The sequence below is a fragment of the Bubalus kerabau genome, chromosome X (assembly GCF_029407905.1).
Source record: "Bubalus kerabau isolate K-KA32 ecotype Philippines breed swamp buffalo chromosome X, PCC_UOA_SB_1v2, whole genome shotgun sequence".
Lineage (NCBI taxonomy): Eukaryota > Metazoa > Chordata > Mammalia > Artiodactyla > Bovidae > Bubalus > Bubalus kerabau.
This window is the reverse complement of record NC_073647.1, coordinates 70,231,370-70,247,654: the sequence shown is the minus strand read 5'-3', so window position 1 is coordinate 70,247,654 and position 16,285 is coordinate 70,231,370. Positions and strand designations below refer to the sequence as shown.

Genomic DNA, 16,285 nt, shown 5'->3' with positions numbered 1-16,285 from the left:
ACAGTAAAGCATCTGCCTGCAATGCAGGAGACCTGGATTCAATTCCTGGGTCAGGAAGATTCCCTGGAGAAGGAAATGGCAATCCACTCAAGTACTCTTGCCTGGAAAATCCCATGGATGGAGGAGCCTAATAGGCTACAGTCCATGGGGTTGCAAAGAGTCAGACATGACTGAGTGACTTCACTTTCACTTTCATACTGTCCATGGGGTTGCAAAATGTTGGACATGACAGAGTGACTTTCACATCCCATAATATAACTACATATACATATGTAATATTGACACTTTGGGGCTTCCCTGGTGACACAGCTGATAAAGAATCCACCTGCAATGTGGGAGACCTGGGTTCGAACCCTGGGTTGAGAAGATCCCCTGGAGAAGGGAACATATTGGAACCCACTCCAGTATTCTGGCCTGGAGAATTCCATGGACTGTATAGTCCTTGAGGTCAAAAGAGTCGGACACAACTGAGCAACTTTCACTTTCACTTTCATTGACCCTTTTGGTCCTCACAGTTGGGAGCATGCTACTGGTTCAGGACAGCCCCCACCATAACATCAAGTTATCATCTGCCCCAAAGTGTCAATAGTCAGAAATAACTGAGAAATACTACTCTACACCAACATAGTTTTCCTCTTGCCATCCTCTCCCCACATCGTAACTCTTGGTTCTGGAATTGATAAGGCATTTATTGGATATTGGTGTCATCACTTTTGCTTCATTCCATTCGTCCAGATAGAGCTCAAATATTTGGATCTAAAAGATCTCTAATAGATGCCATGCCCTTACAAGGCTGCTTTTGTGAGTGGCTGGAAAGAGAAAAATAATATATTTCAAACCCATTCTCAACCTCATTTGAAATAATCTAAGTGAATAAGAGCACTGATATGTTTAAATCGAAATTGCACTATCTATTAGACCAATCCCATAGCTACATGAATGACTTGGCATTTTACTAGAAGGGCATTGCTTTCAGTGACCAAGTTGTAGATGTGAATGTACATGTAAGAAGATGGGACAGACAAAGCACAAACCCCAAATTGGCATAAGGGACTTTCACAACTAAGGACCAAGCCAATATATAGCAGAGAGTCGGGGAGAAAGATGTATTGCCAACATAGTATGAGCTATTTGAGTCACAAAGGCCTCCAAACACTGCCATGATAACAGGGCAAGAGAACAAATCACATCTGTGTTAAAACAATGGAAATCTGGAAAAGTAAGGAATCCCAGCCCCCAAGAGGGAGAAAAGAAATCTTGAAGTAATAAACAGCCCCTGACAGCCAAAGGACCAGGGTAAAACCCAATCCTGTCCCTACACCTTCCTTTAAGCCTAAATAGGAACTTGGTTGTGGATTTTTACTAAGCTGAACCTTACTAACCCTACTGAACACTGAATAGATAGCCTTTGTAGATTCTTTGATGAAAGTAGTGGCCACAAGCATAAGGGAAAATAGAAAGTGTTAGGAAAGAAACGGTTTGTGCTTTGGGAACCACATGGTACGTTTATTATACCTATGGACCTTGAACTCGGGAATCCATCATTCAATCAATGCTTCTGTCCCCAAAGCTTAGGCCTACCCCCAAACACTAATCCCAACTTCCATTTAGGTATAGGGACATTGATTTTCCCCAAGAGGTCAACATCTAGCAGATATTAGCTGGTGTCTGCCACTGAGACATTAAAAACTCTGGCTGATTAGACAGGTTGGACATACTTTGAACAGTTTTCCATGTTGACAGTGAGACACACCTGCCGCTTAGATATCAAAGCTGAAGTTATATAGTAAAAGCGCAAGATGGAGATGGTTATGTAGAGCAGGGATCTGTAAACTGGCCCACATTACCTTTGTCCTGTGGTTTGTTTTTCCACTTTTTAAAAGATTGTGAAGAAAATCAGAATACAGGACAGAGCTCAGATATGACCCCCAAAGTATATATTATTTACTCTCTGGCTCTCTACAGAAAAAGTCCACTAACCTCTGTCCTAGACAAAGTTCCCATCAGTGACTTATACCTGTGACATATGGAGCAGGTGAGCTATAGGCTTATAAGAGACATGTGTATTTTATGTGGATGTTCAGATTGGTTCTCTGAATAGATTCAAAATCTATGTTCTAATTCCTTAACAAACCTCTGACTTGGAGGCTGGGGAACAGGCATGTAGCTTTGAGACACAGCACCTGTTCAGGGGCTGAACTTTGTCTGCCTATCTCTGCTATAGAATAAGCCACATGGTTTCAGGCTTTTATTTTTCCATATGATCAGATCATACTATTAACAATACCGTGTGTGTGTGTGCGTGCATGCGCGCACATGCACATTACTTCACAAATTTTTCTTATTTTACGCAGGGGCTTCCTGGTCAGAAAGGCTCTAAAGGTGAACCTGTCCTTGCCCAAGGTAGTTTCAAAGGAATGAAGGTAAGAGCCTTTAAGGCAGACAGCTGAGTAGGCTATAAGCTGAGTTCCCCCAGGATGGAGCACCACATCCAATGAAAACATTTCTGGAACTAGCATCTGCATCTCTATTTAAGGAACAGACCAAGCTGGATTTAAAAAGGATCTGGAACTTTTTGCGGTGGAAACATTGACAGAAATGTTTGCAACCATATTGCCAAAGAGATTTGCTTTGTCAGAGCAAGACCAAAAATAGGGGACAAATCAGCAAACAGTGTGCATGGGTGTCATTTTCCTTGACAGGCCGAGATACTTCCTGAAGGCAGATGCCTTTGTTCTACTCCGGAATCCTTGATGTCTGCATACCTTGGTTTGAAACCACGTGTGTCTCTACCCATCTTAGCTTGGCCACCAGTCCAGGATCATAGCTCCGCCCTTTTCTCTATCTGCATACCAGCCCATCACCCTTGCTGGGCCCCTGGCTGTCGGCAAAAATTGTCCATTAACTCTGTAGCTGGTTGGAAACTTTCATCTCTTCCTAGAATTGACAAGAACCTTCTGTATTCGTGTGGCTCTATACTTGGTGTAGGCTGCCTAGTATCCTGTGAGCCTTCAGTAAATTCTGGTGTCAGAGGATCGATCCTAATCCCTTGCAGAGTGGGATAGGAGCCCATCATTTCCCTGGGAGCAGACAGGAACCTATTGTAAGTCCAACATGGGAGGGGAAGATGTACCCAAGCTCGCTTAGCTGGAGATGGTACCTTTCTGCCCTCTACCCATGCACAGAGCTGGAGCCAGTATCTCCAGCTCTTTAGAAGGCAGTGATGGGTGTACATAGCTGGGAAATGAAGAATGTAAAGGGTTTGGGGTTTTGATGATAGTGGGAATGGCATGTTAGACTTGGAAAGGACTTTACTTTTATTTTTTATAAAGAAAAACTTTCTTTTCAGCATAAGAAGCACACAGAAACACACACAGTACCCACCAACAGAAGTTTAAAAAGTGCATTATGCATCTTTGACTGCCAATTCACAGTTCAAAAGATACTGCCTTTTAAATATATAATATAAAAAAAAAACAAGAAGAAAAAATATAATAAAAATCACTGATTTAATAATGCAGCACACTGGAACCTACCTGCAGCTTCTGAAAACCAAAGGGCAGCCCATCTTGGGAAGCTCCTGATTGGGAGAGGGATGGCCTGTACCTGCATTTTGTTGCAAAGAGCTCAGGACACCAAAAGAGGAAAACAGGGTGGCCTAGGTGGTAATAAAAGCTCTACTGAACAGGAGAACAATTGTGTGATGGGGGAATAGGAGAGGGACTGGGCTGCTGTCCAGAGAGAACCTCATGATTCTCGAATTCATGTGGCTCATTTTACAGATAGAAAGACTGAGGTGGCCCGAGGCTCTGTGACTTACTCACAGGCATAAGCCAGCTTCCCAAAGAGCTAAAACCCAGGCAGTACTCTTCCCAGGTTGCAGAGAGCCGATTTTTTACTATAAGCTAAGTGGGGTAAGACTAGCAGGTATCCACATATGGCCATTGTTGTAGCAAACACTGATTAAGTGGTTTTGTCAAAAATCAAAGAGACCCTGGACCCAGTGGAACACAGTAATTTCCACAGGATGGTTATATTACAGATTCATATGGTGACTTAGATGCTGTAAAGTAATTAAAATGTAATCAGAGACTATATGCTCTGTTGATTCTCCCTTGAAATATCTGATTTGCATTGTATACATATGGGCAAAGATTCTCTGGGGATGAAGGTGCACAGCAAGGTAGCTTTGCTTTCTTCCAAAAAGAGCAGGAAAATCACCAGCCCACAGAAGCAGTCTCTAATTGATAAGTTCCTAGCAAAGTTGGAAATTAATTAATTCAAGTAAAGAATGAAATCCTGTTCAATCAAGGTTATAATATTTTTCTTCTAGAGTCTAGATTTTTCATAGAAAAAAAAAGAAATGGTTGATTATGTCTGATGCATGCATTATTTAAAACACAAGACCTTGACAGAGGAGGCTCAAGCTTCAGCCATGCATTTTTATGCCTGTGCATCTTAGGTCAGTTATGTGTAAAATACCACAAGTTTAATTTATTCATCTCTTCAATGTCCTGCCTTTGTCTGTTACTCAGGGGGAGCCTGGGCTGCCCGGACTGGATGGAATCACTGTAAGTTGTTACCTATGTGTTGAGCTCTCAGTGTTTGGTTAATAGTTACTGATAGCCCCTTTTTATTCCTCTCCATGGTGTTTGAAGGTCTTCATGAACCTTCAAGGAAAATCCAGAGGGTTGGAGTAAAACCAATCACTCTATTGACATTTTCAAAATAAGAATGTACTGAAGGGATGGACTATCCACCACCAGTGACACGGCAGCAGGCTTTCGGACCTCTCGGCCAGGGACCTACATCTCACCCAGGGATGATCAGGAAAGAATCTTGCCTTTCACTGCACAACCATTTGCTAAGTTTTCTGTGTGTTCAGAGGGCTACAGGTAAAACAAAAGAAGTGAAACACTTCTTTTAAAAGGTATTCCATAGAGAAATTCCTTTTGGTGATTCAATAATAGTGAGTCCATGAAAGGCCATGAGTTGTAGTAATAAGAGCTTTGTTTTAACTTGACTTTCCACATTGTCACCACTTGCCTTTGAAGTAGCTTAAAAAAGGCCCCTTCTCTCTTCCTCTTTTCCTGTATCAGGCTTCCTTCCTTTCTTCTTCCATTCCAGAACAGATATTGAGCTCCTACCATCAGCAAAGGGCCAGGAGTGATTTCTAAGACAATGCAGACACAGTCTCTGCACACACACACACACACACACACACACACACACACACACAGCCACCTCCCACCCCCAGGATGTGAAAAACTAGTAGAAGTGTGGAGTAAAAATTCCACAACAGCGTCAAAGAAAGGGATGCTATCCACCTAAGGCTACATCACTAAAAGATGGTAGCCTCTAAGAAATGTGAGTGATATTTAGGCTGGCTGGCAATGGGAGGACACTTCCTAAACAGAGAGAGTATGTGAGAAAAGGTGGGCAATAAGCAAGATCTGTGCAGGCATACCTGTAAACAGAGATGAATGAGGACCAAGAGCACAGAGGTCTCCTAAAGTGGAACAGCATTGGCTTAGATCGTGGGTTAACTACATTTGTGGAAGAACATCCAGTGTATTTGCTCCATAACTTCTCCTGGAGATGCATTTCCCTGCCCTCAAAGATACAGTGTTTGTCTGCATATCCAGACATGATAAATAAACCGCTTAGCTTTAGGGAGGGAGGCTTCATGGCTGGATAAGAGATTTGTGGTCAGTAAGGAGACCAAAGGTTATTAGTCATTGTCAGAGCAATGTTCTACTCTCATATATTCCTGGGGAACCTGTGAACCCTATTCTCTCTCCCTCCTAAGTCTTGATTTCACTTAATCTCTCCATCCTTCACCTAAGCACAATCACCTTGTCACTTATCATTAAACTTATCACTTATCATTAAAACTGGGGAGCATACCATCTTTCCCCATACCATCCTTCTCTTCAGATTTCATTCTCTCACTTTTAATATTGTCATCATACAGTTCAAAATATTTTCTAGTTTTCCTTCGATTTTTTTTTTTGACCCATGGGGATTCATGGTGGTTAATTTCCAAATATTTGGTGACTTTCCAGATATCTTTATGTAATTGGTTTCTAGTCTGATTTTATTGCAGTTAGAGGGTACCCTCTGGATAATTCCATGCTTTTAAATTTGTTGAGGTTTATTTTATGGCCCCACTTATGGAATTATCTTGGTGAATATTCCATATGTACTTGAAAAGAGTATGTATTGAGCTGGTTGAGAGTACAGTGATCTAAAAAATATGCATTAGGTCTAAGTAGTTAATAATGTGGTTTGGATCTTCTTTTTCCTCACTTTTTTGTTCAGTTGTTCTATTAATTACTGAAGGAGGGATGTTCATATCTCCATCTAGAATCGTGAACTTACCTATTTCTCCTTACAGTTCCATCAGTCTTTGCTTTGTGTATTTTGAAGCTCGGCTATTAGGTGTATGCACACCTAAGATTGTTACATCTTCTTGATGAATTGAACTATGTTACCAAGACTCTGATGCTGGGAGGGATTGGGGGCAGGAGGAGAAGGGGACGACAGAGGATGAGATGGCTGGATGGCATCACCGACTCGATGGATGTGAGTCTGAGTGAACTCCGGGAGTTGGTGATGGACAGGGAGGCCTGGCGTGCTGCTATTCTTGGGGTCGCAAAGAGTCAGACACGACTGAGTGACTGAACTGAACTGACTGTTACAAGGCGCCCCCTCTTAATCCCTAGTAATATTCTTTGTCTCGAAGTCTACTTTATTTTTGTTTAAGTTTTTGACTTTTTCATAACTTTAATATGAAAATTTTCAAATAGAGAGCAAAGTTGAACCAAGTTTTCAGTGAATAGCTGTACCATTAGTACTTTACCTGCTTTATCACACTTCCATCCATTAATCCATCTTAGTTTTGCTGCATTTCAAAGTTAACTTCAGACAATAGAACTCCTACCCCTAAATACTAAATACTACAGCATGGCTATCATTAACTAGGCTTCAAAATTTGTTTACAGTTTTTCCTTTCCTGTAAAATTTACATATAATGAAATACACAAATCTTAAATGTGCATTTGCTGCATTTTTACCAATAAACATTTCTGTGTAATTCAACCCCTCCTAAGGTGTAGACCATTCCCATCACCTCAGAAAGTTGTCACCTGGGAACTCGCCTGGTGGGCCAGTGATTAAGACTCCACCTTGCAATGCAGGGGGTGTGGGTTTAATCCCTCGTCGAGGACCTAAGATCCCACATACCCCATGGCCAAAAAACCAAAACATAAAACAGAAGCAATATTGGAACAAATTCAATAAAGACTTTAAAAATGGTCCATGTCAAAAAAATCTTGAAAAAAAAAGAGAAAGTTCTCTCCTGCTCCTTCCCAGTCAACTTTGACCCCATCAAAGGCAATCACTGTTCTGATTTTTTTCTATCATAGATAATGTTTTCCTATTCTAGAACTTCATACAAAGGGAATAATATATATGTAGCTTTTGGGGTCTGGCTTCTTTCACTTAGAACAGAACTTTTGAGATTCATTCTCTTTGTTTCATATATCAATAATTTGTTACTTTCTATTGTTGAGTACTTATTCCACTATATAGATGTATTGGGTTTTTTAATCAGTTATTCTATCACTGGACACCTGGGACATTTCCAATTTTTAAAAAATTTTATTGAAGTATAGTTGATTTATAATGTATTAATTTCTACTATATAGCAAAGTGACTCATATATATATATATATATACACACATTATTTTTCATATTTCTTTTCCATTATGGTTTGTCACAGGATGTTGAATATAGTTCCCAATGCTATACAGTAGGACCTTGTTTTTTACCCATCCTGTATATCACACTCTGCATCTCCTAATCCCAAACTCCCAGTCCATCCCTCCCCTACCCCCTCCTCCTTGGCAACCACAGGTTTGTTCTCTATATCTGTAAGTCTGTTTTTGTTTCATAGATGTGCTGATTTGTGTTGTGTTTTAGATTCCACATATAAGTGATATCATATAGTATCTGTCTTCCTCTGACTTACTTCACTTAGTATGATAATCTCTAGGTCCATCTATGTTGCTGCAAATGGCATTATTTCAATTTTATGGCTGAGTAATATTCCATGATATTAATATACCACAACTTCTTTATCCATTCATCTGACATTTCCACTTTTTAAGTATTCAGAATAAAGCTGCTATGAACATTCTTGTGTGATTCCTATGTGTATATTTTTCCTGAGAAACTGTCTTACTTCTTTGACTTTGGTAAAAACTTTCCTCTGTAGGGCCCACAAGGAACACCCGGATCTCCAGGAGCTGTAGGACCCAGAGGACCACCAGGATTGCAAGTAAGACTGGCTTAAATCTACCATGTGATCACAGAATTTGCATGAATGCTTTCCCCTGGATTAAAAGCCTATGTAAATGTAGGCCTTCCTAGCGGAGAAAGGCAGTTTCCATTCTTGGAGGTTTAAGTGAAGCATGTTCTTATAAGGAGCTGTTTGTAACCTTTATTTATCAGAATCTCTGACCATCTACTCTGGGCCTCCAAAGCCTCCTAGTCTAGCTCAACCTAAAGTATAGCCCAAGGATGGCTAATACCCAGCACATCTATTATGACCTTCCATTCCCCTCATCCATGATGCTATGCTAAGTCGCTTCAGCCATGTCCGACTCTGTGCGACCCCACAGATGGCAGCCCACCAGGCTCCGCCATCTCTGGGATCCTCCAGGCAAGAATACTGGAGTGGGTTGCCATTTTCTTCTCCAATGCATGAAAGTGAAAAGTGAAAGTGAAGTCTCTCAGTCGTGTCCGACTCCTAGCGACCCCATGGACTGCAGCCTACCAGGCTCCTCCGTCCATGAGATTTTCCAGGCAAGGGTGCTGGAGTGGGGTGCCATTGCCTTCTCCGTCATCCATGATAGACATTGCTAATTAATCATACCACCAGCATCATCACCCACCCTGAGAACTGCTGCTGCTAAGTCGCTTCAGTCATGTCCGACTCTGTGCGACCCCAGAGACGGCAGCCCACCAGGCTTCCCCGTCCCTGGGATTCTCCAGGCAAGAACACTGGAGTGGGTTGCCATTTCCTTCTCCAGTGCATGAAAGTGAAAAGTGAAAGTGAAGTCGCTCAGTCGTTCCCGACTCTTAGCGACCTCATGGACTGCAGCCTACCAGGCTCCTCTGTCCATGGATTTTCCAGGCAAGAGTACTGGAGTGGGGTGCCATTGCCTTCTCCGACCCTGAGCACAGAAGCAACTTAAAAATCTTTCTCAACACTTCACCTTGGAGAGCTCTTCCCACATACCTATTTGCCATCACTGGTTCTAGGAAGAACATAGCCAGTTACCTGTGTTGTACCCAGAAAGCCTCTCTCCAGTACGTGAAAACCCACCCCTGATTAGTTTGATTTACTTTCACCAAAAGTCATCATTTAAAACTGTCAGGCCTAGTGGGAAGAATGACACATGAAGTCACTACCTTAGCATGACTGTGGCTATCAGGTCAATTGGGGAAATTTCAAAAGAGATTAAAAAAAAAAAAAAGGAACTCTGGGGAGAAGGAGCTAGAATCTGCTACACCAAAACGGCCACACCATGCCGGTAGGGGACTTACCCTCAGTGACTCTCAACATGACTAGGTTCTTTGGGGCTGAAACTAACAAGACCTAACCCTTTCTTTTCTCTTTTAATCCAGGGTCCTCCTGGCCCCCCTGGTTTCCCTGGTCCTGATGTAAGTATACTGTCTTGGGGCATTTGACTTCCTACCACTAAGTACGCTAGTTTCCCCAGAGATATTTCTTGTCTGGTTAAACATGCTCTGGTTTAAAAAAAAAAAAAAAAAAAAAAAAAACTGCATTCCAATTTAAGTTCCTGGAACTTATTTAGTAATTGATTTTGTTTTTCTTCCCTACATCCCTGTGCCCCAGGGGAATATGGGGTTAGGTTTCCAAGGAGAGAAAGGAGTCAAGGTAAATAGATTTTGGAACATACACTGCTTTCCATGTGCTTCAAGAAATGTCTCTAGTTGCACATGTGTGCCTGCTTGTGTTGGGGGCTTTGGATCTTTGCCTTGGAAAGTGAGCATTTCCCATCCCTCATGAGTCCTCTGGTGGGTTTCCTTGAGGGTTGCATGTGCGCCCATAGGCTCGTGTGGTCTTTTTCCTTCCAAATATTGTAGTCTTCCTGCTTCCTACTGTCAAGCGTACATGTCTGATGAATGTACCCTCTTGAAGTTTATTTTATCTTCCTTCCACCTGGGTATGTCCCTACTGATTTGTATTATATTGTGCCATTTTCTCTTTCATTTTCTCTGCTTCTCTTCTCTCCATCCTTCCTCCTTCTCTTCCTTCTCTCTCTCCATTTCCCCCTTCTCTCCTTCTTAACCCTCTCTTATCATTCCCTTTTATTTTCCTTCCCTCATTCTCCTACTAATATTTCCCTCTATAGAAACTGTAAAGTCATTTAGGAGCCTCAAGGGAGACTGGAAGCTTGCCCTCCCCTTCCTTGGTGGCTGCCTCTTGTAGACTGCACTGTTTCAAGGAGCAAATCCAGTCTTCAGTGTTCCAACACAGATTTTACTGCCTCCGCTTGTGCTCTTGGCAAAGATTGGACCAATTAGATTCTGATCACTGTTGCCAAGAGGTTGCCATTCACCTTGCTCAAACCCTTTTTTGGCTTTCTTCTAAACACCCTTTCATGCATGACCATGGAAACCGTGAACCTGCTGTTTCCTTTCATCCATCTTGCTTCCTCCCTCTGCAGTGCTGGTACAGAATGCATTTGGTCAGGCTTATAATTCTTTTCACCTCTTGGAACTGATAGTTTTGGTTCCTCATTGCTGCAAGGGTGAGGGTGAAGAGGCTAAAGTCATGGACAGTTTATTTGTGAATTATATCTGGAGGACAAACCTATCCTCAGGAGAAATGGTCTGTGTGGTGTCTGCTTTGCTTAATGTTTCATTTGATCTTACAGGGAGATGTTGGCCTGCCTGGTCCTGCAGGACCCCCACCATCTACTGGAGAACTGGAGTTCATGGGATTTCCCAAAGGGAAGAAAGGATCCAAGGTAGTGAACATTTAAGAACAAGTTAATAAGTCTTTCCCTATTAATACTAGAGTTCAACTCTAATAACCAGACTATACTAAGATAGAAGGTTCTGGGTAATGGATTTTTGTTTGGAAGTGAAGATAAATCCTTCTTTGTTCTGTCCCTTGTGAAAGTTTGATAGAGTCTGTTTTCTGCTATATGGTTATGAGTGTGCCTGGGTTTCTGAATAATCATTCAGGTGCTATTGTCTGTGTTTCAGTTATTTAGATTCAGTTATCAAGATGCTGAATAACTTAAAACAAACATTAAATAGTTGAGTTTTTTCCTCCTAACTACCAACCCTCCATAATAGAACAATAGGGTATAATGGTTGCTCTTGAGTTATCCTCTTAAAGAAGCTAGTTGCCCTCAGAACTGGACCCTGCAAACAGGCTATACTGCTACCAAGTGGCAATAGATGCCCTACTTCACCTGATCTGAACTACCAAGGCTGAACCTGTTTAAGTGAGATATTTTATAATCTGTATTTTGATATGCGTGTAGACCTGGTTGTATTTGAATGGCTGTTCCCTGTTAATCTTGGAGAAGGCAATGGAAACCCACTCCAGCACTCTTGCCTGGAAAATCCCATGGATGGAGGAGCCTAGTAGGCCGCAGTCCATGAGGTCGCAAAGAGTCGGACATGACTGAGCGACTTCCCTTTCCCTTCCCTTTCCTGTTAATCTGTGCAGATATCTTTTAGTAACCTGCATTCCATTCCTTCCTGGGGATCCCTTTAGTTTTGTGATCGATCTTGTACCTGTGGTCAAGGGAGGTGCTTAGTCCCATTTCTTTGTGGAAGCAACAGCTCTAGGCATTCTCCAGGTTTACAGGAAGTAATCGTTGTTTTGGAAACAGTTTGGGAGCACATGAAAAATTCCCTGCCTTCCTAACTATTCCCAAACCTTAAGGACCCCCTTCAGGGTACTAATTGGTAAATTAGCATATGAAGGAAAGACAGATTAGAGTATTATGCAGCACTTTCCAAACTGTAATCATTACTCTTTTCCCAAAGCCATTGATGTCTTTGCAGCCAGTAATTTGCTAGAGGAAATTGTACTTAACAGCTTCTTCCACTGGAAAGAAAACAGCTGATCATCTTTTCTGCCTCCCAATTAACCTGGGCATTTGAGATTCTGTTTTGGATAGTTTGTTTTTTTTTCCCCTGTCATGGACTTTGGTCCTTTCCACACTACAAAAGGCTCCCTAAATTTAGACATCCTGGTGTAGTTACTAGTTGTGAAGCCTGGGCAATCTGCATCAGCATCTGGCATCCCAAACATGATACCCTATGGTTGCCCACTGCCCAGCCCAAGTAACTCAAGGGAGCCATCTCTTTTATGTTCACTGCTGCCTGCTGCTACTCACTGAGCTTTGGTTGATTTTCCAGGGTGAACCAGGGCCTCAGGGCTTCCCAGGAGTAAGTGGTCCACCTGGTCTGCCGGTAAGTCTCCCTATTTGGTCAACATGTATTTGAGGATCTGATTGGACAACAGCTATACTAATAAAAAGCAAACAGAAATACTTTCCTCCTATGGTTATTGTAGAGAATTTAACCATCTTCATTGTTAGAAGGTGTTTAAGGACATGTTCTTGTTTTTCAAACCCATGGGGGCATTAGGTTCTTCATGTGACTTATATAGCTTAGAGGATATTATCTCAAGCTCTAGAGTTGAAACAGACCTATAGGCTTGACTTCTAATATCACCAGTTTCTAGCTATGTGACCTTGGACAAGTTTCTTAACTTTTCTAAGCCTCAGTTTCCTAACCTACTAAAAAAGGGGGGACAATAATGGGGTGGTTATGAAGATTAAATGAGATAATATGCATGAAAAGGACTTAATAAATGCCTGGCACTTATCAATTGTTCAGTAAATGGTAATGTTAGTGATCCTATTTTCACTTTCCTAAATGCCCTTGTATCTTAGATTTTTTTACCCAACAAATACTTTTTCAGGGCCCCTATATGCCAGGCCTTCTGCTGGACTCTGAAGCTGCAACAGTAAATAACAATCAGATAGGTACCAGTCCCTGACCTTGAGGAAAGTACATTCAAAGGGCAGAGGGGTAAGGGAGAGGAGAGAATTAACAAGTAAACAAATGAATGGAGAACAAGTTCCTATCATGGTAAGTGATACATAGATGATAAAAAGGGGTCAAAGTGATGGAGTGTGGATGGGGAATGGAATTGGTAACTTTGGACAGAGTGGTCAAGGAGGGCCTGTCTGAGGACGTGCTTGTTATAAGGGAGCAAGTCACGTGAAAGTTTGGGAAGAGTGTTTCTGGCCAAGAGAACCACAGTGTCAAGACCCTGAGAGGAACAGCAAGAAGTAGGTGGGTGGAGAAGAGTGAGCAAGGCTAATAACCAGAAAAAGAGGCAGGAGCCAGATCATGGAGACTTTTGTAGGTCAAATGTGGCTTTTATGTTAAATGTAACGGGAAGCCATTGAAGGCTCTGACTTGTATTTTTAAGAAGATCTCTCTTTGTGGTGGTAGGAGGTGGGGGGGTAATGGAAAATAGGGGCAAGGAGTGGGGGTCAGCAAACAGAGGCTACTGAGACAGTACAGGTGAGAAATGGTGTGTCTTGGACTAGGGTGATAAAAATGGAAATGGAGAGAAGTACATGATTTCAAAACGTAAAAAGTTGAAATGTCTTGTTCTGGAACATTTCAAACATATACAAAATGAAGAGAATGGCATAATGATCCCCCTGTGTCCCCATCACCTGGCTTCAATAATTAGCAACTCATGGCCAATCTGAAGCCAGTAACAAACACAGTACTTCACTGCAAACACCTCAATATTTCTAAGAGATAAGGACTTTTTAAAGATATCATGATGATTTCATCATCACTAATTAATTATCAGTAATGATTTAACATTCATTATCAGAATTCATATTCATGATTGTCTCATAAATATATTTTTTAATAATTACCTTGTTCGGAATCAGAATCGAAACAAGGCCAACACACTACATTTGCTTGATATATCTATGAAACCACAAGATGAGTTCTGAAGGAGCTGATGAAATTTCCATGGATTGGGTGTCAGGGTTGGGAGGGAAATGGATAAATCAAAGATGACTAGGCCTGTCTCGGCTGGCTGGAAAAGTGAGAACAGAGGACTCCAGTGCTTCCCTGAAGTTCTTTGAAACACTTTGGGGCTCTCCTGATGGCCAGAAAACCCAGCCAGTACAGCCAGTGGCACAGGTGGCTTTCACGATGATGGCTACTACTCCATAGAGACACGGCAGCACAGAGAGCCATCTGTTTGATGGCTTTGATTTTAATCAACAGAATCTAATGATTCAGAAAGGGAAAGAATCCCGATGTTGGAGACAGGATATCTAGACCTCAGCCCCAACCCCAGGTCTGGGACTTTAAGTCTCTGAACCTTTCTGTATATATGTCACATGGCAATGGTCATGTCTCCTGTTTTGAGATCAACTCATGATGTACGTCAGGTTTCGTTGCAAAGTATAAAGCTGTGCTGTCCAATATAATAACCACCAGCCACAAACACCTACCAGTCCCTTGAAACGTGGCTAGTCTGAAACGAGTTGTGCTGTAAGTATAAAACACACAACAGATTTCCAAACCCAGGTGTGAAGACAATAATAGAGAGTATCTCATTTTTTAAACATTTTTTACTTCAGTGTTGAAACAATATTTATGATGTGCTGTGCTATGCTGTGCTAAGTCTCTTCAGTCCTGTCCGACTCTTTGCGACCCTGTGGACCGTAGCCCACGTGGCTCCTCTGTCTGTGGAATTCTCCAGGCAAGAATACTGGAGTGGCTTGCTGTGCCCTCCTCCAGGGGATATTCTCAACCCAGGGATGGAACCTGCATCTCTTACATCTCCTGCATTGGCAGGTAGTTTCTTTACCGCTAGCGCCACCTGGGAAGCCCAATATTTATGACATATTTGATTAAATAAAACATTGTTAAATCAATGTCACCTATTTGTTTTACTTTTAAATGAAACTACTAAATAATTGAAAATAACACAGTAGCTCACATTATCTTTTCATTGGACCACACAGATATAGAGTACTTTGCAAGTGGGTTGGGGGATCAAGTCTGTACCTTTCTTTGTGAGCATTTCACGTAGATTCTAGTCACACATCATGTCTGTGATGTAAGCAAGATGGGCTGAGTTTATATCCCTGTACTGATGAGGAAACCATGGCCTGAAGAGGTAGAGAGTCTTGTCCAGAGTTATACAGCAAGTTATTAGCAGAACTGAGACTGAAATTCAGTTCTCTTGAATACTAGCCAGTTCCAGGCTTTTTCCGCATACCACACTGCCCCCTACAGTTCAGTTGGTTCTTGTCATGGTGGTGGTGGATTGTGTGATCTCTGCTGCTCTGCCGCTCACTAGCTCCCTCCTTCCCATCCCTTTCCCTGTTCTACCTCAGAGGAATTCCCTTCTTCAATTTCACTCCATTCCCTTTTGCCCTGTAAAAGACAGACAGACTGACAGCAATGAACAGTGATAAACTGCAATGCCTTTTCAAGCTCAGCATTTCCAGTGTTTCACAGTGTGACCTGACAAATAGAAACCCCAGCTGACTGTAAAGACATCCAAGCTGGAAAAATACCTTTCTTTATATGGTACAGTGTATTTTCAGAGAGTGGGAATCAAGAAACCAAGTTCTCAGCCCACTTTGGCATGGATTCCATGTGCAACCCTGGCCAAATCCTGTAACTCCTTTGCTCCTAATATCTCTATCTGCTTAGTAGGGACATTCATAGGTACCTTCTTGCCTTCTGTCGGAAAAGTTATAAGAAGAAAGGTGATAACGTGTTTCAGATACTCTGAACTTTTCGAAAGGATCACACTTCTCAAAGCCAGAACCCTCCCATCAGCTTTCAATTATCCACACTCCCTGAGAAACAAGACAGCACTGAGGGTAGAAATCTCTAGAGAATCCAAAATGTTCCCTCCAACCATTTGTTTTCTTTCCATTCTAGCCCAGATCTTTGCAGGAGCTGACAAGTGGCCAACCTGACTGGTCTAGACCTCCTCTTCTTTCCCCTGCCCCTTCTGCAGTGACCCAGCATCTCTGCTTTTGTGGCTCAGCCCCAGCTTCACACATTTCACCACACTGTCCCAGCAACACACTCACACGTAGGCCACAGGTGCTCCTGTGGAGACTCTCAGTCATTTACCTCTGTGCCCTCCAAGGTGCCAGC

General features: G+C 42.1%; 1 protein-coding gene across 1 annotated transcript in view; it reads left to right on the top strand.

Annotated features, from left to right (window-relative positions):
- The window catches only part of COL4A6 (collagen type IV alpha 6 chain), a 337,408-nt gene that overhangs the window by 276,715 nt on the left and 44,408 nt on the right, over window positions 1-16,285 (top strand). Inside the window, exons 9-15 of the mRNA XM_055564756.1 lie at window positions 2,355-2,423; window positions 4,536-4,571; window positions 8,280-8,342; window positions 9,695-9,730; window positions 9,927-9,968; window positions 10,972-11,064; window positions 12,476-12,529. Coding sequence (XP_055420731.1) covers window positions 2,355-2,423; window positions 4,536-4,571; window positions 8,280-8,342; window positions 9,695-9,730; window positions 9,927-9,968; window positions 10,972-11,064; window positions 12,476-12,529 — 393 coding nt within the window. The remainder of the gene's footprint in view (window positions 1-2,354; window positions 2,424-4,535; window positions 4,572-8,279; window positions 8,343-9,694; window positions 9,731-9,926; window positions 9,969-10,971; window positions 11,065-12,475; window positions 12,530-16,285) is intronic.